Genomic DNA, 21355 nt, shown 5'->3' with positions numbered 1-21355 from the left:
CCCCAGAAACCTGCTAACTACTGTTGATTTTCATACGATTTTTAAAAAATATTAAGATGAGTGAGATTTTTTTTCCCACAGGTGACCCACAAACACAAACTCCAGACTAACTGAGCCTCCTTCAAAATAAAGAAAAGCCTCTGCAACAAACTGAAAACAGCAGCTGTGGTCGTCCTGGATTTCAGTGGTGTCCAGTTTACAATTTGAACCTCATCTGACACCTCGCACCAATCAAGACTTCACTGTTTGCTCATAAAGTCTGAGTGTGAAGTGAACACAACACAACTGCCAACATTTGAATCTCAAGTGAGTAACTAATCCAGCTCACCAAGGAGATGAGATGTTCAACAGGATAAACATGACTGGAGGAAATATAATGAAATAAACTACTCACTCTACACACTCAGGAACAAAGGTGGAAAGATGGAGGGAAGCAGCTCAACTGAAGGCCAATCAGAGAATGAGCTCAGGACACAGAACAAAGAAAACTCAAGACACCTGTTCGAGCTGCCCAGTCAGCACACCTGTCCTGCTCAGGCCAGCAGTCATGTGACCCCACATCCCACAGTACACACCATTTAATGAAAAAGAAAATGCAGCAATCCAATTAGCATTTTCATTTTCACACACTCCTATGACCATATAAAATGAAAATTGAAAAGTGGCAATATTCAAATACAAAATTTACATTTACAAGTCACTACACTCTGAAGGGGTCAAAATGAAAATTCAGTCTGTCAGTCATCTCATCAGTGAGGACGTCACTTCCTCGTCTCTCGTCACTTTGTCTGGGGCAGTGGCAGCAGCTTGTTTTACCCGTCTGTGTCTTATATCAATACAACTCAATGAAAATTACCAGACATATGATTTAAAGAATTTAAACGTATCACAATAAGTGATTAGAAGCTGAGAGACAGGAGTCTGGTCTGGTCTGACAGCGTTTTTTTAAACATTAATATGTTGCTCACAAGACCCACCCCAATAATGGTTTCCAAATTGCATCACTTCACTCGTTAATTCTACATAAATCTTCAAAAATATGTGACCAATTCATTAACACAGTCAGAGTTGTTTAGGCTATAGCCTAAATTCTGTTAATTTATTTAATTAATTCTTTTAATGAGTTCAATTGATTCAATTAGTCTGATCAAGGCTCCGGCATCTGCTCATACTCAGGTACTCAGGGTCGCCTTAAGATGGCAGATATTGATGAATAAACCATGCCCGTGTGTGTGTGTGTGTGTGTGTGTGTATTTAAATAATAAATAATATATAATACATAATTTAAATAATAAAGTCCATCGCAGTGGAATGTGAAACAAGTGTTTTCTTACATCAGCTCTCTGCCTGACACTGATCATAACTTTATTTTTATAGCTCCTATTAAAAACAATGTTTACAAAGTGTTTTGACAGACGATTAAAAGGCAATGGTAGTCAGTAACAGAGGGAAGATAAACAATATATTACGATGGAAAGAGGGAGGGAGGGAAAAAAAACCCACATCCACACACACATGCATGCAAACCTAGTAAGAACTAGCACAGCACACTATAGAAATACTCAAGACATAAGTTAGAAAGAAAATAATTAATAAAAATACAGTAAAAAAGTAAGAAGAGTAGGAAGACGACATTACATAAAAGCAAGTCTGTAGAAATGAGTTTTTAGAACAGATTTAAAAGAGGTTACTGATTCAGCTAGCCTTATTTATAATGTTACCTCAGCACAACTAAAGATAGAGACTATGGCCACATACTGTGCATCAGAATAGAAAATTAATTAGAATTCAATTCTATAATTCTACCTGCTGTTTACTGTTCTCTCCAGTTGCAGTTTCTTCCTTATATTCAGATTTACATGCCACATGATCATGAGGAAAAACACTTTCTAATTGACTGAGGCTCATTGCAAGTACTGTGTGCATTTGAAAGTCGTTCTTCTATTATGTTATAAAATTCAATGTGAAATGTGACTACAAGAGGAAAAATTACCTCTGTGGCAAAACAGGCAGAATTTAGAGAGGAAATACACCTCATTTTAATAGCTGCATCACATTAAAGTGGCCATTTGCATGTGTTTTGCACTGCGCATTACAGAGCAACTAAGTTAGGAGATAGTTAGGAATCCCTAAAAAAAATACAGTTGTCATTTAAACTAATTTCAGAAGTTCTTTGTTGTGTGGTTGGGCATATTTTCCTAAAGTCTTCATTCACAATGTGATGGTAAAAAATATATATAGGAAAAAGAGAGCACTGCTGCTTGGCTTATTTGATATATTTGAATTAATGTATGTAGATGCAAAGCAAGCTCAGCAGCTTTTTCTCAGTGTATTGTATATAGCTAACACAACTGCTGTTATTGCCTCCACCGCCATAAATTGAATCCCCTCATCAATAATGAAGCCAGAAGTTCAAAGCAGCAAAGGAAGCTTTGAGGAAACTGCCCCACAAACGCAGGAGCAGGTCCTTGCTCCATGCTCTTGTGTTGTTGTGTAAAATTGATATTTATATTTAAACATAAATAGCAGGGCTGTGATGATTAGTTGATTAATCGATGAGGTGATCAAAAAATTTAACTGGCAACTATTTTGATGATGGATCATTTTAGGTATTTTTCCATCAAGGATGCCAAAGATTCATGTGAGAATTTGTTGCTTTTCTTCATCATTCAACTAACAAAATGCAGTTAGACATCTAACCAGAAATTCTATATATTTTAGGAAAGAAAGTGATAATGAAAATAATAATTTATTGGAGCCCTAATAAATAGTCACATAAAGATCATAATAAGTCTGCAAATATCTACCAACATCAAAATGAACAGGGGACACATTCTCTATCTCTTCTATCTTCTCTTTTCTCCAGGAGGTCAGGATGTAGCCGAAGAGTTTCGCTCCCAGGAAACAGACGGGCAGGCCCTGCTGCTTCTCACTGAGGATCACCTCGTCAGCACCATGAATCTTAAACTGGGGCCTGCACTGAAAATCTGTGCCCACATTAACTCTCTGAAAGATGCATAAACAATGAACATTCCTGCTCTCCAAGGATGGAAGGAAAAAAAACAGAACGATGGTCTTTTTAACTCTCCACCTTTGCAGAGACAACAAGGAAGCACCGCTCATCTGGCTTGTCCTCGTGGTCGGCTGCACAGAGTGGATCGTGTTGACATCAGAAATGCACAGGCTGCAGTCCTGAGACCACTGCCAAGGATTTCACTGCTGACACCTCCAGCTGTTCCAGCTGTGGTTTCAGATTGAAGTCCGCTCATTCTCACAGCTGATTTTAACACAAAGATGAACAGTTCTTTCTGTGACCTCTGGTTACTCTGTTGTAGTGATTGTAGCAATTTGACTCCAGTTATCCATTTGTTTCAAAATGGTTTTAAAAGTTCTTTGTATCATTTGTAAACAACTAAACATTTACATATTTCATACAGGATGCAGTGCAATTTCAAAGTTTACAAAACAGAATATTGCTGAAGATCTTGCTGGTGGAGTTTGATACATTTATCATCAGCAAGCAGTTGTAATGAATTATGAAAGCTAACTGATAACATTATTTATTGTTATTTATTATTGTATTATTGCCATAATTAATATACAAATAAAACCACTTAGAAAACATTGTTTTACTTTTACTATGTTGTTGATAATACAATTATTTTTACAGTGTGAAGAGAGCTTTCTTAGCTCAGTCACACTTGTTTTTGATTTATTTTATTTATGAAGATACTTTCTGACTGGATTTAAGCACATTTGGTTTGATAACACCTCTGCACTTGTAATTCAGTAAAATTTTATAGGCAGCAGTTACTTGTGATGGATTATTTTCCATGATGGAAATGTTACTTTTCATTAAGTAAAAGATCAGAAGGATCTGCTTTCTCCAACACTGCAGCTGCAGAGAAGCAAATAAATTTTTGCGAGCTGGAGAGAAGAGACTATTGCATCTCACCTAAATTTTCACCTTTATGAAATTGATGTACAGATTCTTACAAATGTTCTCCTGCTCTTGTGTGTGAGATGTGAGATTCAAACTAGAGGCACCTTTTTAAATGTGTCATGTATTTTGATACATCACCACCAGAGGGCCTTCTTGATACTTTTACTAAAGAATACTTTCCAGTTAGATCCAGATGTAAAACTAGGGTCAAGATTCTTCCACTTCAGTCTCCCCCACACCGTGTGGGAACTTGAGCTCTGAGATTTAGTTTTCTGCCCTGTATCGATTCACAGATGTTCAAAAACAGTGTTTTCATGGTCTTTCATCAATACATTTTCACTTTAAATGTATAATCAAGTCAGAACAAACCAAAGAGATTAGATATACATCTTAACAATAAAATAAACATGACTTGTAGAAATATAACACAATAAACTACTCACTCAACAAACTCAGGAGCAAAGGTGAAATGATGGCAGGAACCAGCTCAGCTGAAGGGCAAACGGAGAGTGAGCTCAGGACACAGAACAAAGAAAACGCAAGGCACCTGTGAGAGCTGCTCGGTCAGCCCAGCAGTCATGTGATCCCACTTCCCATGTGTTATTTAAGTAAAAATTAAAAAGAAAATGTAGTGATCCAGTTCGCACTTTAATTTTCACACACTCATGTGGGTGTTCTATGGCAATATTCAAATAAAAACTGACAAGCAGTTTAACATTTCATTTTCAAAGTAACCAGCTCTACGGTGACAATATTCAAATACAATATGCAAACAGCGCCCTCAGTCCGTTGCATTTCCATTTAGATGTCACTACACGCTTCTGGGGTCAAATTGAAAAAGACAATGCAGTGCAATCCGTTCTCTCAACAAGACAGGTCATCAGTGAGGATGTCACTCCCTCGTCACTACATCTGTCTGGGGCAGTGGCAACGGCTTAGTCTGTGTATGAAACTGAAACTATATCAGTACAACTCAGTGGAAATTACCAGAGGTCAGATTTAAAGGATTTCAAAGGTATTGAAATAAGTGATAAGCTGCTAAGAGACATGAGTCTGGTAGTTATTCTGATCCCAGTTCACAGCAGAGATGCAACCAGCTGTGGACAGTTCAGACCAGTGGGGTGAGGACTGACAGGGCAGGACACAAAAATCAACTGTGATATGAAGAAATTAGTGCTATTGGAAACTTTGTGATCTCCCACTATTTAAAAAAAAAAAAAGAAATATGTGAAGTACTATACATATGATGAAATTTAAATGTGAGTAACCAAACAACAGGGATGTCAGGGAGGAAATGTCTTGTTGCCTTTTGTTTAGCTCTTTCCTGTCGATCTACCACTGGGAGGAGAAATGAGAAAAGTTGAGAAATTTTGATTAGAAAGTGAGGAACGTTTGCAAAACTTGTAGCCCACTGTATGATTTATGATGCATTGATAAACTGAGATGCTGCGTGTTATCTTTAGAGACAACAGCAACAAGGAGTCCTGCCACAGATGGTCTGGACCCCATGCAGCCCTGATCTCAACATGGAGAGACACTGAGACAGAGGAACTGTGGCAAGTTCTACATGCTGGAACAATCTAAGACTAAGGAGCACTTTTTGTCTGTGTGTGTGTTTACTGCACTTTGTATAACATTGACTGGTAAATAAAAACTATTCATTGCATTATTCTTGAAAATCTCATTTTACCTTTAGTACCTAAAACTACTGCATACTACAATAGTTGCAATTCTGCTCATATAGTATCATTGTTTAAGACTAATAGTAGTAGTAGTAGTTGGCTAATGATCAACCTAATGACTCAGGATCTCTTGGTACACTTGGTTTGCCCTCCAGTAATCACAAATTAAAATTATTAATGACTCTATGCAAGATTTAAATGGAAATAATGTTTGCTACACATTTAAAGTGGAAGAGAAGGCTTATCCTTTTTTCATGCTTTATTCTTATGTAATCACTAGTAAGACAAACACAATGAACTTTTATTCAATACTCCAAAAAGTAAAACAATTTCTGAAACCATTTACGTGATAAACCTGCACTGACAATATGGAAAAAATATCCAACAAAATAATACAAAAAAAACAAAACAAAACACAAGAATTATCTCTACATGAAAGTGTCAAGTGACAGCAGAGTAACACTCACACAATCACTGTCCACATAGTGCTAAACAATTTTGAAGCTACATTAGGTTTTTTATTATGACATTTAAGTTTTTAGAATTGCATTTGCTTGTCAAATTACGTGATAAATTCAAAATGTAGAAAAGTTGCGTTATAAAAAACATACACTGTATACAAACAGGCTTATCAAGTACATATTAAACCAATTTTCAGAGGCTAATTAGAGCAAATGCATTCAGGCTTTTCTATCTTGGTAACTTGCTTGGGGTTTGTGTGAGAGAGGCACCATGTCACTGACAAATGGCAGATTATATACTATAAACACAATTCCAACCACTCTTGTAATTTGTGAGCTATTGCATGCTGTGCTCAGTGTGCATTTTAAACATGACAGAATTAAAATGGAAGATTAAATAAGATGAACTAGATAAAGAGTATAAGGAGTAGCTGGTTTGTTTTCTTGTAAGACCTATATAAAACTACGGTGCTTCAACTCAAAAGTTTTTCTCCACAGATTCACTGAATTTGATTCACTGAATTTGACGAGACCGATGATCCATCACCATTTTCTTCATATTCCAGTCTGCTGTTAGGTCACTAAGATCAAGGTCATGTCCTGGGCCAGCCATCGGGTCATGCTGGTGTCTGCAACAGAGTATACAACTGTGAAAATGCAGCAGATGAAATTTTTGTGATAGCGGTTTCAGATTCCCTGCCACAAACACCAACAGGGAATTATAGCCACAGCTTTGCCTACTGTTATACTTATATATATTTATATTTGACAAAAGGCCCTTGGATGTAAGTCTCTTTCAGTACAAGTAGTTTTAAATGGGCCAAAAGCAACTAGATGGGCTCCTTTACAAGTATGTCGTTGATGAACTGGTAATAAGTCAGCTTTATAACCACTGCCATAACCATAAATCACTTTCAATTAATATCAACAGCAGTAAATGAACTCACTTCTTGAGATGTTCCTCAATGGCCTTGCGTTCATACACAGAGCCGTACACTGTCTTCACAGGATCAACAAACATCTTCTTGGTGAGTGGACAGACTAGATGTTGGGGTATAAACTGTGGCACAGAGTCCACCAACGTCTTTAAAATAAAAGGAGACAAGAACAAGACACATCAAGTATATCAACGAAAAGACTGCAACGTCAGTGTTATACGGAAAGTAATAATTCACCATAATTCTGAAATGTTAGTTCATTCACTTTCTCCATGTCATCCAGTGACTGCCCTGCAGTTTGCTCTGTGTGTTTCTTGGCTTCTTGTTCATACGTCTCACGGTTCGTCAGGAACTCCTCAGCCAAAATGCTTCCAAAAGAAGTTAAAAATACAAGTCAAATACCTAAAATATGACATGACACGGCCAAAAACACATGTGGTTGGTGTGCATTTGATTATGAACATTAAGATACAGGAGGCAGAGTTATTCATTCTGGACCATGAATGAAGTTATTAAAGGTCAGGCTGTAAATAACAGCAGGAATAATTGTGTATGTCTTCAGTGTAGAGTACTTTCTGCTTTTTTGACTGCGGATTCAAAAGCTATTAAGAATATGTGATGCAGCTTTGTGACACAGGTTATCTTGGATGACCAATGTTGGGCTCGGTGAAACCACACAGCCCCAATAGAGCCAGACAAAGCTGAATTGATTTAGTGATGTGTGCAGCATAGGTTACCATGGTGACCTGCCCTGGTTAAAAGTGAGTCAGGAAACTGAGTTAAACCCAAAGAAAGCTGCAAAAACTACTAATCTTGTTTGAGTGTGCAAGCCCCATGTTTCATTATGCTATTATTGTAAAAGCTCTGTTCTTGCTTCTTCAGTAGAAAGTCACATATCCAAAAACACTAGGGGCAAGGTGTGATAAAATTTCTTTCAACTACAAAGAGAAATACCGGGTGCTCACAGTTATGCCGTTGTAAATCTTATGAATGCAAGGCGCTCATGAAGTTGAAATGGTTTAGACAAGGGGAGTAAAATATCTAACAAAAACATCTCAAAGAGGGAAAAGAACGCCGACTCATTTCAACCACCACAGGGTCTTCCTCAGGGCACGGTTGTAAAGGGAGGCAACTTCACTTAATACACACTAAACTCTGTAAATAGATCACAAACATCTGTAGCACAAGAAATATCCAGATAAAACATGAGCGTTTCTGTCATTTATTTAGGAATAGGTATATATGTCACCTATCCAGTGGGTCGTCAGGCTCAGGGATGATGAGCAGTCCATAGACAGCATCAAAGATCTCTCTCATGGTAATGTGGGCATTGTAGCTCCGGTCAAATATGCTGTGGCAGATGCGGCCCACGCTGTTGACATTGCAGTGGTACACCTGTCATCCTGTTAAGAAAAATCTCACTACCAAAAAAATACACATGCGTAGTGTATACACTCACTGTAATTGTTTTCATATAACCTTCTTTGAGTTAGAGATAAAGCAATAATCGTGGTAATCATTACAATATAACACTGTGTAGACGTCTAAATGCTATGTAATATAATAACTTTTCAGTTGTTATTTTGGCAGGATACTCCCGTGACAAAGCGAACAAGTGGAGGCTTCACTGGATAGTCAGGACCAAACTGGCAGTACAGCTCAAACACTCCTCTCTCATACGGTGTGTCAGGAGGGCCTTCCATGAGAATCCTCCAGAACGCTGAAAAGATTAAACAGAAAAAAGATAATCGAACCCTATTGTTATGAAAGGATTACACTTTACATTGTAATCATAGATGGTCACTTCACAACCTACATCAACCAAATGTGTTATCCTGTAGCCTACATCCCAACAGTAAGAAAATCTTTATATGGAAGACGAAACTTGTGTGTTCATTTTTCAAACAGCTGCAATTTAATAATAAATAGTTAATTAATCAATTAAAATATTGGTTTTAGCAACAATACCACTTACAAAAGTCTGACTCTGATGGAAAGACTCTGAAGAAGGGATGTGGGTCACAATGCAGGCTCTTCAGCTCCTCCAGGATGCGTTTGTCCTTCTCCATTAGACGCCCATCTTTTGACTCCCGAAGCCGCTTTTTTAGAGCACTATTTTGGAAAGATTATTAATGCTTCAAATGTCATGCACACATCCTAAAAACCTTACGACACCCTCAGAGGATCCTGTTTGGTGGTGGACAGTTGTGAAACACTTAACATTTTTGTCCACAAATGGTCAACCAATGAATCAGACAAATAAAAAAAAAAAAAAAAAAAAGCCAAACATTGGGTCCAAGCTTCACAAATGTGAAGATTTTTTGCTTTTCTTTGTCTTGTATCGTAGTAAATCTTTACATTTTTGATATCGGACAAAACAAGGAATTTGAAGATGTCACCTTCAGTTTCCAGGAAACTGTGGTGAACAGTTTTCACAAAACAGCATTTTTATTGATAATGCAAATAATCAGTAGCTGCAGCCCTAAGGGATTCCAAGCTATCCTGCAGAATCATGACATTTTGTCACTAGGTGCTACAACAAAATGAAATTACTGCTGAATGGCTACGTGTCAAGGACAACCTGTCCAGCAAATCTTAAATCAATCCATCTGAATTTTTTGTTGTTCTGTTTTATAGCATTTAGACTGTTAGAAAGAAGATGTCACCCTGGTCTCTGAGAAATTGCAATGGGCATTTATTTTCAGTATTTTCTAGTAATTGCACTTTAAAGTAATTGTTAAAATATTTGGCAGATTAATCACTAATGAAAAGCTGTTAAAAATTAAAGATAGTTACTACTCTGTTACCATTACCTGTCACTACATTTTACAAATACAACCTTTATGTTTGACAAATCAGATGAAGGATGAGGTCATCAACAGATAAGCAAACATCACAATAACTTAACTTGATCAGGTTTATTACCAGCATCCAGAGGACGGTTGTTTCTATCTCTTACCTCTCTGTCCCTGTCACTTTGTTGTTTATCTGGGTTGGTAAAGATGTCTCTGGATATTCATCATACCCGTGAGTTGCAAAGATGCCTGTTAAAGCACGCTATAAAATAATAGGGAAAAATTAATGAACAAATTATGACATACTAGGTTAAAACAGTAAAACATATTACTTATTTTTAAAAAGAATGGCGGATACTGCAACTGACCTCACTGATAGACGATGGGTCAAGTTTTTCCTTGGGTTTCCTCTGCTCCAAAGACAGAACTGTCTCAATCTCAAACAGCTTCAAACCCTCTTTGGTTGTATGTGGTTTGAAACAGCAACCACCTGGAAGCAATCATGGATGTGTGGTGAAGGATGCGAGAAATGTCTGAATAACTGTACAGTCAAAAAATATACAGGTAAACTGGTGTGTCAACTTCAATAAATATCAACGCATTTACAATATGCTTTTTGTTTCCCAGTGTCTGAGCTAAAATCTTGATTTGTGTTTGTTCTCATGGTTGAGGCTGTTTTTTGATGTCAGTGGCAGCAGCACTGTCAGTCCAGCTGACTCACACACCTGTTCTCCAGAGACCATTACAGCTGCATCTATGTGAAGTCTTTTTGCTTTACAGGATGTTAACCAAAGCCATACTGCTAGATAGATGATTTCACATCATGGTGGCTTGTGATTAACATATCTATGTGTTATATAAAGCTCGTTGAGTAAAGCACAACACTGGTCAAAATGTAGACTTTTGGCCAGTTACTCATGTCATCAGTTATTTTCTTAATCTTTTAATACAGAAACAAATGATGGTGAAGATGACCCTAACCTGAAATGCAATTGATTTATTCATGGTTGATTTAATCGTGGAATGCATCTCAGAGAATTGACACAATAATGCATATATTTCATTATTCTGTTAATTTATGCAGCTTTATATCCAATTTGGTAATAAAGGCATACCTGTGGCATTGCTGATTCCATGCAGCATATTGTTCTCCACATTTCCAAGAAGAATTGAATCCACAATGATGTCAGATTTCAGCAGTTTGGCTGTTACTGCAACTGGCTCTATTGAGGATCTATATATGACAATATTAAGATTATGACCTAAGCGGCCCCCAAATAAAATCACAATCTGTAGTTGACAGAACATATAGTAAAATAAATGGCTGACAAGCTGTATGACAAAAGCTTATTCAAGGTCGATGTATGAAACAATCAAACATATTTTAAAGTCAGGGGTAATGATTGATGTTCTGACCATTTGGAGAATTTATAGAGACAGATAAGAAACAATTAGAGATTACAGAGTCAACCACTTAGCTGCTCTGGGCCTGGAAGTTACATTATGCATTAGTCATTACCCGTTCGACTCAAATGTAAAGCATTTAATATATATTTTTGTAGTTATAATATAAAGGTGGCAGTGCGGCACAATAGCACAGAGAAGGAAATTTACCCAGAATCATTTCCATCAGTAAGACACATGATGCGAAGTCTACAGTCTGGGAACTTTGTCTTGACCTTTTCCAACTCAGCCACCCCACGTCGTAGGGCATCATACAGCAGAGTACATCCATTTGGCTCAAGGTTACGTATGTGCTCCTAAAAATGAATAAAAAAAAAAAATTACCTTTCTATTTAGGTGGATTGCAACATTAAAAATGGAATACAAATGCTACCATACATACATACGTACAACAAACCCTCATTTGTTGAGAACATTTATTTGACGTGTTGATGGATGGGGTATTTACACTCACCTTGAACTTTTCCAGATTTTCAGTAAATGTGTGGAGAGTTTTCACCATGGAGTCAAACTTCACAAGGCCAATGACGTGATGAAAATCATAAGCCATGCTTCTTGATGCAAAGTTGTCAAAGAGCTCTTTCACAGCGTGAATTTTCTTTATTCCTGCATTTCCGTAGCACTCCTCTTCCATGGATGAGCTTGTATCTATCAGGACCTAATGAAAACAAAGCCAAGAATAATGATCTAAATATTGCATGTATGGATTACTGTTGTTGGGGTAGCAGAAAATCCATAACATTCACAACAACAATGAAAAAAAACAAACAAAACAAAAAAACAAATAGAATGGCCATTTTCCCTCTCAAATGCTCATGACCTTGACAGTTTTATATAATATACCAATATTTAAACTGTATTGTGTAGTTTTTTAAGTGTATCGGTTAGGCCCATTCCCTGTATAAGCTGTATAAGGATATTGTGAAATCCTAGCAAGGCAAGAGGTGTTACCAGTATGGCCTCCTTTGGAGTCCTAGTTGTGACAAGTGATCGGTCATCTCTATGGTCGCCGGTCCTGTGGTCAATGTCCAAAAAAATTTCAATCAGTTCTATGATGTAAAGCAAAACATCCTAGACATCCCGGTGGCTCTGGCATTTTGGTGTATTTTTTCTGCACTGTTTTATACATTTAATGATGAAAAAGATTGACTTGTACAAGTGTTTAATCAACTTGAGAAAAATGACTGAAGTTCTGTCATATGGGCCACGGGCAAAAACTTTATGGGGGAACACAGAAATTCTCTCCAGGTGTTCTGTGTTTTGTGAGGTCACCGTGATCTTCACCTGTCACCACCAAAATGTATGGACAGTGCAAAACACAATGCCTCTGGCCCTAGCTGTCCTTGGTGCGGAAGCATAAAAATACTCTCTTGTTGTATTCTTCTAATGGAAAACGGGCTGTGAAAAATCCCAAAATTCAACTCTGTGTTGCAGTAAGGTTCAGGTACTCACTTGGCTGCCAGTACGTTCACATCCACTGTTTTCTTTTTGCCATCCAGACAATCGTGCACTTTGATCATATCTGCGCTTCCTTTGTCCTTATACAGATAAACACCAAGGTTGTCTGACAAAGAAAAATATGCACAAAAAAGGCGCCATCAAGAACACTAACCCATAAAAACAACAATGCAGTTCAACAGAAAGGAATGACCATCCAGAGAGTGATTTCATGGAGTACCTTCACTCAGCAGAACAAGACGAACCTCCGTCTCTCCCAGATCCTTCAGACGTAGAGGCGGGGTCACATTGAGACGAGGGAAAGATTTCAATATTTCAACCATACTTCCAAAAGTTCTCTGACTTTTGACCTGAAAACTGTCATGTAATTGTTTAGGTTAGAGACAATTATGGCTTGAGTATAATCAGACTTATTGCAACTCTCAATAAACACAAAGGTAGCACACAACTTCAAGGCTGATAGCTCTTTCTCTGAATCACCCAAAGAAGAAATAAGATAAATGTATTTGCAGTAGTTTAATGAAAAGTAAAAGTTTGATTTTACATACTTCCGACCGGTCGTCTTGCCATGCTGAATCCAGAGAGGGTATGTTCTGAATGATGGAGGCAAGCTGAGCAAGATTTTCTCAATGTCAGTGGCTCTCTGGATCGAGGATTCTCGCAAAATCTCTTCAGTGCAGTTGGGAATTTTCTCTCCATCTAAACAAAAGAAGAGAACGTGAAATCAAACCAATGGTAAAAACACAATTCACGACTAAAACACATTTTGTAACAAAAAAATACAAATGCTGAATTTCTACATAGGCTGGATATCCATACCAAACTATGCCAGGGGCTACCACCATCAGAGTCTGTGATGTTGCCATGGTGAAAGTGGCTTTCCCCTAAAACAGTATGATATGCAGCTCTTCATCTCATCACCTCAGAGTTGCTGCTTCTTTTAGGATTCTTCACAGTATCAAAAATGCTTTAGCTGACAGTTGAAAAATGCCTATATCTCCATGTGTAGAGCAAGAACGGTTCGCTGACTAGTTCCCTCAGTATTGATTAAGAACTGATCATGGTTAAAAATGGCACAGGCGTGGTTAAACCATGCTATACTGGACCAAGGGTAACGCGGTATTAAGACACAAAGACTTGATATTTTTACCCTGAGAATTTTGTAATTAACCTCCTGCCTCTTCTCAGAAATCCACTCTTCTCATTCACATAAAAACTTGTTACTGAGGTTAGAATAGTTTTATGGTTTTATGACTTTTCATTGTTTTAGTTTTACCTTTGATTTTCTGAAGAACATACGCTCGTTCAAAGGTACCTGGCACTCCAGGTACTCTAACTGGTTCACAGAAACGGTTGTTATCTTCAGACGTTAGAGTGACTGGTGCGTAGTCCTCAGTGGCTAATGTCCTTTTCTGTCAAAATAAATCAGAAGTGGTCATTTCAAAAATCAACAATTAACCGCAAATCTGATGTAGGACACAAATACATTCAAGTGAAGTATCAACCAACAGTTCAAATTTATCTCAACATTCTCAAAGGTGTTATGAGGTATGGATATACACACAATGTTTACAAACTCGCAATTAGCAACTTCAAAAGCCCATTTCAGTCAAACCCCAGTGTCATCATACCTTTACTTCTGACATGAGATATGCCCAGCAGTACAATGAATTCTCAAAGACGTACAGGTCCTTGATGACTTTTTCCCCTTGTTCAGATCCGTGTTGGGGCAAGAGCTCTCTGAAGAGCATGTACAAGCCTTCAACAACTGCAATCTACAATGTAACAAGCACACGTGAAGAAATTGGAGCTGCTGAAAAAAGGTGTTGTGTCCATTTTATGGATCAATGTATTGCACATCACTTTGTGCAGGCAGCATTTTGACTAAAAATGCATGAATAGTCAAACTGTAATGCAGTAACAATGTATACTTCAATACAGGGACTATACAACAGACATTACAAGCAGAATTATAACTCATATTGTTTACCTTCTGGTTCCTTGTCATCTTTTCATTCCTGCAGAGTAACTGATGCAAACTTTGGGCCAAAGGGTTACATCCAGTCAGTTTTCTTATGTAGGCAATCAAGTTATTTTGCATTTCTTTTGAATGAAGCGCTTTCTACAAGAAAAAATAATGCATTTAAAAACAGGGTTACAGCCACCGGAGAAGGGCGAGTAAAATTACCCAACAATGTGCCAACTTTATTGATAAATTTGATAGTGTCTATGGGGAGAGAAATATTTGATCAATTGACAAACACAAAAGCACTAGACAGAAACAGAATAGATTTTACCTGAGGAGGCCCAGTGATTGAATTATTTACTCATGGGTAATAGTAATTGAGTTGAAAAAATGTATGCAAATTACTTAAGATAATATAACACAATCTCAGATACATTAGGAGCATATCATTAGTTTTAATAATGCACATTTTTAAATTTTAAATGATACTCATACAGCACAGATATGACTAACAATCGGCAGGACGCTGTATGAGAAAACTGATTTGAAATTAACTACATGGCCACATTCATGACAATGATAGAACACCCAGTGCAACAGTGCGGCTCACTGATGTGTTTTTAACTGTTTTTGAAAAACAGAGTTGTCTGAACACAGTTGACAATAAGAAAATATAGAGAAGGCTTACTGTTCACAGAAAAGAGGCAAAAGAGGTGAAAAATGGCTTGACAAGTGCAAAAGACTGACTGGTAGGTAAAGCAAAACATTGAGCAGTGTAATATAAAGTAATATTAAGTAAATTACATAGCCAAATAATGGGAGTAATACTGTATATTATAAACACTGCTTACAATAGCATAAACTGAAGACAGGAACACACTGATTCCTTTCTGGGTCTGTTGGACTGAAGGCACAACATCATTTATGAAGAAGGTCTCGCTGTATGGATCCTCGTCACAAAATGCTGATAAAGAGAAGGCAACTGTTGACCCCTCAGAGATCCCACAGCTTTGTAGTTTGTCGCCACCACAGTGTTGACCTCTGCAAATATCATAGGCACACCAAAGAACAGGAGGACTGCTTGAGTGTGAAGTACTACATGAAAAAAGAAAACTGTGTTGAAAAATGGGGTCACAAGCCACAAAATCAATGCTCATTGTGGTAATTTTGAATTACTTGTAATGAAGGACATGCGCTGGGATTCCACTTGCATTTGCCAACTTGAGTCTCAGACTGGTAATAGTGTCATTTTGTAAGTTCACCATCAGGTCGTAGTTTCCCTTAAGTGAATAAAACATGCAATACAGATTTAGGTTTTATATACGGTTTGCTAGTGGGGATGGTTTTGCTCGGTTTGTCATTTGGGACAGTTCCTTGTCTTGTCTACTCAAGAACAGATTTTTTACTTGAACCGTTCCACCCCTAGAAGGGGGTATGTTCATGCTATATTGGTCTTTAAGTTGGCTAGTGTTTTCCTATTAGAGGTTTTCCTTTACTGAATTGTATTCTATTAATACATCACATAAGCCATTTGTTCAAAAATATCCACGTTTCAGTTGCTAATATCATTACTTGAATCACAACCATCACAGTTAAGACGTACCTTGAGCATGATGTGGCATCGAATGACATCCTCTCCAGAGGTTTCACCAAACTCTTGCTTTGGCATCTGAGGAGCCTGTTTCAGGTTTTCCTTTGGTGTAAATATGGCATAGATCACAGATCCACTTTGTATGTGCCTGTCTTTCAAAGACCCTGTATGAAGAGCCAATAAAAATGAAAAACTGTATTAAATTATTTACCACTGAAGCAAAGTCAAAGCTTATTTCAAACAAAAACTTAAAATGTTATTAAGTGTATAAATGTAGTTGTTTTCTGCAGTCAAGGGAAACCATTACCCTTTCTTGTAGTTAGAAGGGGAATTGTTCCTCTAAGGCATTATAAAAGTTTACAGTTGGTGTTGTGACGTAAACTGTTCCACAGTAGGAACGGGCAAGGCACTGTGAATGTATGAGGCATATATAGTCCTGCATGTTCAAATCATAAGCTTACTGGAGAGAAAACTTTATCCTACTACACATAGATCATAAAGCCTTTTATCCAGAAGACTGATTAGAAATACAGTGCAATCACAGTGTATCTGATCAGCACTATAGTCTTACTTGTTTGATCCTGAATAACATAAAAATGTAAATAGTACTTAACAGGAAAGTTTTTCAGCTGCTCAAATGTTTTTAAGCTATTAAAATCCGTTCATCTAGCAACCTAGCAATTGTAAAAGGTCTGCTCACATGTGTTGAAGAAGGGGTCATCTGTCAAGGCCATCCCGTCGATTGTGTAGAGACAGACTCCTGTGGTGCTGCCAACATCTTCAAGATGACAGATCCTTAACATCAGATCTTCAATTGTGTTTTGCGCTGGATCCATATCTGTAAGTTCAAAATTTCATAAACAATATCAAATCTCATTTGAGCATTAGGGTGGTGTATTTCAGGACACACTTTGGCAGTAGTCTTAAGTATTTCTCTGCTCACAATCACAAACCACTTGAAGGTAAGCTGCCCTTATGCTGTACACTGTAAACGAGTAAACAGCCTAAATTAATGTAAATGAATGATACAAATGTTAAAAACTAGAGTTACTGCCTTGCGACTGTATGCCTTAATGACTCACTAATTTCAGATTACATCCCTGTTCATCCAGAATCATATAAATCATTCATATGTGTGAAACTTTGTCATAATTGCTGTGTGAAGTCTTGAATAATGGCTAAAAAAAAATGTTATGTGAGGTCACACTGACCTTAACCTTTGACCACCAAAATCTGATAAGTTTGCCCTTGAGTCCAAGTGAACGTTGTGCCAAATTTTAAGAAGTTCCATCAAGGCGTTACTGAGATATCGTGTCCATGAGAATCACACGAACGGACAATGCGAAAACACGAAAACAATATGCCTCTGGCTTTGCCGAAGCATAAAAATGCAAACAGATGTGTTCCTTGTCTTACCTTTAATATGTTTTGGTTGAGGACATTTGGGATACGTGTATTGTAGAGAGAATGCCTCCACTGATTTTCGCACAGGTTTAACAGTTTTAACTTGACCCTCTGGAGCTCTGAGTTTTTGAATGAAGTTTTTCATTGCTGAAAAACGGTTCTTTTCCACATGACTTAAACCTGTAAAAATGAAGAGATTAAAAACAAGACAATTCCAAAATTGTCTGTCTCTCAAAAAGTATTTTTACTCTATTTCTCAATGTTATAACTTGAATTTCAGCATCCTATGCAACCACTGGACTCATGGTTCTCATGGTTGCTCATTTTTACGTTTCCAATAATGTGTATTCTAACTTATAATTTGTAAGCCACAAACTAAATAATTCAAACCTTAAAATACTGTATCACCTCTCACACAACAATCAGACAATCAGTCGACATTCAAAATTTCAAACAGTTGAGACATTTCACAAAGATATTTATTACATAAAGGCTGCAGCAAATTGCCATGCTATGCAGGTGAGTTTTTATCTTCCTGGTAACTTGTGTAAAGTGTAATTTTATTGTATCTTATTTTCCATTGGGTGGTGATCAGTTTCTCAAGTCAGACAAGTCAGACAAGTAATTAGTTTAGTGTTCCAGGAACCTAAAGTATACAAATTCAAAATTCTCTTCACACTCATAACAATGATATTGTGAATAAAGCTTTCATTTTCCAAGCATTTAACACGTAAAACTGAAAATCTAAGCATACCTTTGAAAGCGTGTTGACATTCAATTATGTTCACCACTCTTACCTAAGTTGTTTAGATCTTCATCTGTCACGCCATCCAGGAAATCTCTCTCATCTTTAACACCCAACTGAAGAAACTGATTGTAGTAGGACTCCAGTCTGTGTTGCTCAAGTAGATTGAATATTGCACCCATCTAAACAGACACCAAGACGTTTTATTTGCTGTCACTCTCTATCCTTGTTTTTGAATATTTTTGACAAATGACAATATGCCAAACACAAAGTGAATAACAGAGACTGTCACATATTATTAAATCTTATTTACATGTGATGTCTCAGTGCCTGTTCTTGTTCTTGTTTTTGGAGAAAGAAAATAAAACCAAAAAGAGTAGAGACCAAAATTGTGGGGAGGACTCATTTCAGCATTGAGTATTTAGAAATCATGGTTAACATGGCCACAAAGTCTTAAAGAGGCTTAAGAAGGATATATGAGCTTCCTGTTCAATATGATACAGTTATCTAGTCACTGACCTCATATTTTCATGAGGTAGACATCAATCTTTCACCTAACAGACAAAAAGTGGATACATTGATTTCCCAAAATGTCGAACAATTCCTTTCGTAATACCAAGGTGCCTGAAAACCAAAAAACACAGATGCCAATTTAAATGAATAAATTAAAGAATAATTTCTGCATCTTAAGAAATGTTCAAACACACCTGTTTTGTTGTCCTCTCATTTGCCTCTGAGACTGCATCACGGCCCTTGTGTTTCCCTTTCACACCCTGAGAGTGCTTCTCTCTCGGCTGATCTGAAGCTGGGGTCAGTTTATGGGCCTTTCCACGAAAGCGTTCTTCGTGGACTCTCAAGTGAGCCACACAGTAAGACTCCAAGCACACAAGGCAGGATTTTACAGCTTTGCTCTTTCTCCCCGTACAAACGCTGCATTTCACTTCATCAGGTTTGGCCAAGTGCTGAGCTGCAGCTTGAAATCCAGTTCGCTGAAACTTTTCCACCACTTCACCCAGGACTGTGTTTCTACTCAGCAGAGGTCTTGGATTGAACACCTGCCTGCATTGAGGGCAGCTGTACTGGCCTTTCTGCTTGGTCCTGTTCCAGTAGTCTTCAATGCAGTCCAAACAGTAGCTGTGTCCACAGGGGATCGTCACCGGGTCTCTCAAAACCTCCAAACACACTGCACAGCAAAACTGGTCATGTTCAAAAGAAACAGTTGCTGCTGCCATTTCCTACACACTCCCAACAGAAAAAGTAAGGAATAAAGATGGGTGCAGTTCACAGGTGTGGTGAAAACAGCGTCACAGGTTTCATCTGCCGCACACTGAAGCCTCCGATCACAGCCTGCAAATCAGGAAACAAGCTTGTATTGAACCACCTCTCCTAAGGATACATCAGGTAAATTCATAGAAGATGCACCAACACACGAGTGTTATTTGACACATAACATTTTACACAAAAGAGCTGCAGTATTGTGCGTGCAGTCAACCTTTTATCCCACTTCTACACCACACACCTAATGCCCACATTTGCTCAGTCAAATATAAACCAGCCCTGAGTGCCTCCAGCTAAGGACCATTGTTGCAGGTATTTCCAAAATATAGACCAAAACTGTAAGGAATTATGAGTAATTAGAAATCATAGTCAGCATGGCCACAGTGTCTTAAAGAGACAGTTGGGGTTATCTGAAATGGTGCTGTGTGAGGTACTTATCTACAGGATATGTGGATCAATTGTTTAAACTGAGGAATAGCATCTTTCGCATGGCATACTGTGAAGCAGTGTATGCTTGTTTGCAAGACAAATGTCAGAGAAATATAACAAAACACTGTAGCATATCCTTATCTACTTCTTTAGTAAAAGAAAAAAATGGGGACAATCCATAGACTGTATATAAAAAGGGACAATCTCATCTCCACATGTGGCCAAAGATCATGCACAATGTCTGTGATGTCTCAGTTTCTGCTGCCTCTTTCTCCTTGCTGGATAAAGGAAATGAAACCTATGGAAACGAAACCAAACATAACGGAGACCAAAACTGAGGTGAGGAATCACTGTCAGCATGACCACAGTCTTGAAGTGACAGCTAATAACCCTCACTATCACTTCACTTGCGGCGCTGTGTGAGGCACGTATATAACTTAAATGTTGTGAGTGACAGGTGAGAGAGAAAAATGGGCAACACGCGTTGAAAATACCCGTTTTCTACCCGCTAATTTTGGTGGAAACTGTGAACAAGTGAGGCACCTTCAATACAAACCAAAATCTGCACGAAATCTGTTTTGGTTGAAAAGTGTTACAGTCATTATAGTATGAAAAGAAACACACTCGCTGAAGTTCCTGTTCTTACCTTCATCCAGCAGACAGGTACCTCAGTGTGTTTTTTCCGCCGCTCCCTTTGCTGTTCCACTCCGATAAGAGCCAACAATTACACCGAGAAGCTCAAGATGCCACAGGTATTTAATCACTTCCTACAACCCCTTCAAAGTAAAAGCCCCCCCTTCTTAGTTTATCCTGCATTAGATTGTTGTTTTGATTTTGTTGTGAGACAAAAGACACGTAAATATTATGCGCTCAGTTTACAGTAGTAAACCAACTGATTATACGTCCCGAACCCCTGAAAGAACTTTATTGTGAAGCAGCTGCAGTTTAGTGTTTTTAATCATCTTCAGACTGCTGAAGTGTTTTCATAGGACCCATTATTTACTTCCATTCACTAATCCCTAAATCAGATTAAGCTCTGAAGCCATCCCCTCTGTAGGACAATAACTTGGACTTTTCAAGTCAGAACACATTAATCCTGGTACCCCAGTCTTTAGGCTGATGCTCAAACAAATACTACTCTGGGTAATAAAGCTTCCCCATTTATATTATATAGGTAAAATCAAACAAACAAAAAGTTGAT

The 21355-nt window shown here is 37.8% G+C and overlaps 1 protein-coding gene across 6 annotated transcripts; it reads right to left on the bottom strand.

Annotated features, from left to right (window-relative positions):
- Positions 1 to 5905: 5905 nt before the first annotated feature.
- Positions 5906 to 20940, bottom strand: LOC139629199 (uncharacterized). 6 transcript variants are annotated; one of them, XM_071491683.1, is made up of 26 exons: positions 20801 to 20939; positions 19155 to 19794; positions 18500 to 18629; positions 17715 to 17882; positions 16999 to 17136; positions 16311 to 16462; positions 15884 to 15987; positions 15559 to 15802; positions 14732 to 14863; positions 14373 to 14516; positions 14018 to 14153; positions 13290 to 13440; positions 12962 to 13098; positions 12736 to 12847; positions 12235 to 12298; positions 11738 to 11941; positions 11434 to 11579; positions 10935 to 11053; positions 10188 to 10309; positions 9984 to 10081; positions 9000 to 9136; positions 8620 to 8744; positions 8274 to 8419; positions 7290 to 7392; positions 7034 to 7170; positions 5906 to 6715 (listed from the first exon to the last, which is right to left on the bottom strand). In XM_071491683.1, exons 2-26 carry the CDS (start codon positions 19677 to 19679, stop codon positions 6601 to 6603), a joined length of 3789 nt encoding a protein of 1262 aa, XP_071347784.1. In that variant the 5' UTR covers positions 19680 to 19794; positions 20801 to 20939; the 3' UTR covers positions 5906 to 6600. The 6 variants fall into 6 exon arrangements, 5 of the variants coding, with proteins under 5 accessions (XP_071347784.1, XP_071347785.1, XP_071347788.1 ...); XM_071491684.1 differs by having other exon boundaries at positions 15559 to 15748; XM_071491687.1 differs by lacking the exon at positions 20801 to 20939 and adding an exon at positions 18967 to 19001 and having other exon boundaries at positions 19155 to 19252.
- Between the last annotated feature and the right edge of the window lie 415 nt (positions 20941 to 21355).

The sequence above is a fragment of the Trachinotus anak genome, unplaced genomic scaffold, assembly GCF_046630095.1.
Source record: "Trachinotus anak isolate AG129_WGS33_773 ecotype Australia unplaced genomic scaffold, CSIRO_AGI_Tana_v1 ptg000012l, whole genome shotgun sequence".
Taxonomy (NCBI): domain Eukaryota; kingdom Metazoa; phylum Chordata; class Actinopteri; order Carangiformes; family Carangidae; genus Trachinotus; species Trachinotus anak.
This window is presented reverse-complemented; position numbering and strand designations above follow the sequence as displayed.

What these genes read in the sequence shown, in the direction of transcription:
- LOC139629199 (XM_071491683.1), bottom strand. Translation starts at nt 19,679, where the DNA reads ATGGCAGCAGCAACTGTTTCTTTTGAACATGACCAGTTTTGCTGTGCA. An exon ending in AGATGACAAGGAACCAGAAG is followed by an intron (nt 14,517 to 14,731) that starts GTAAACAATATG and finishes GTTACATTGTAG; the next exon opens with ATTGCAGTTGTTGAAGGCTT. An exon ending in GGCAAGACGACCGGTCGGAA is followed by an intron (nt 13,099 to 13,289) that starts GTATGTAAAATC and finishes ATTACATGACAG; the next exon opens with TTTTCAGGTCAAAAGTCAGA.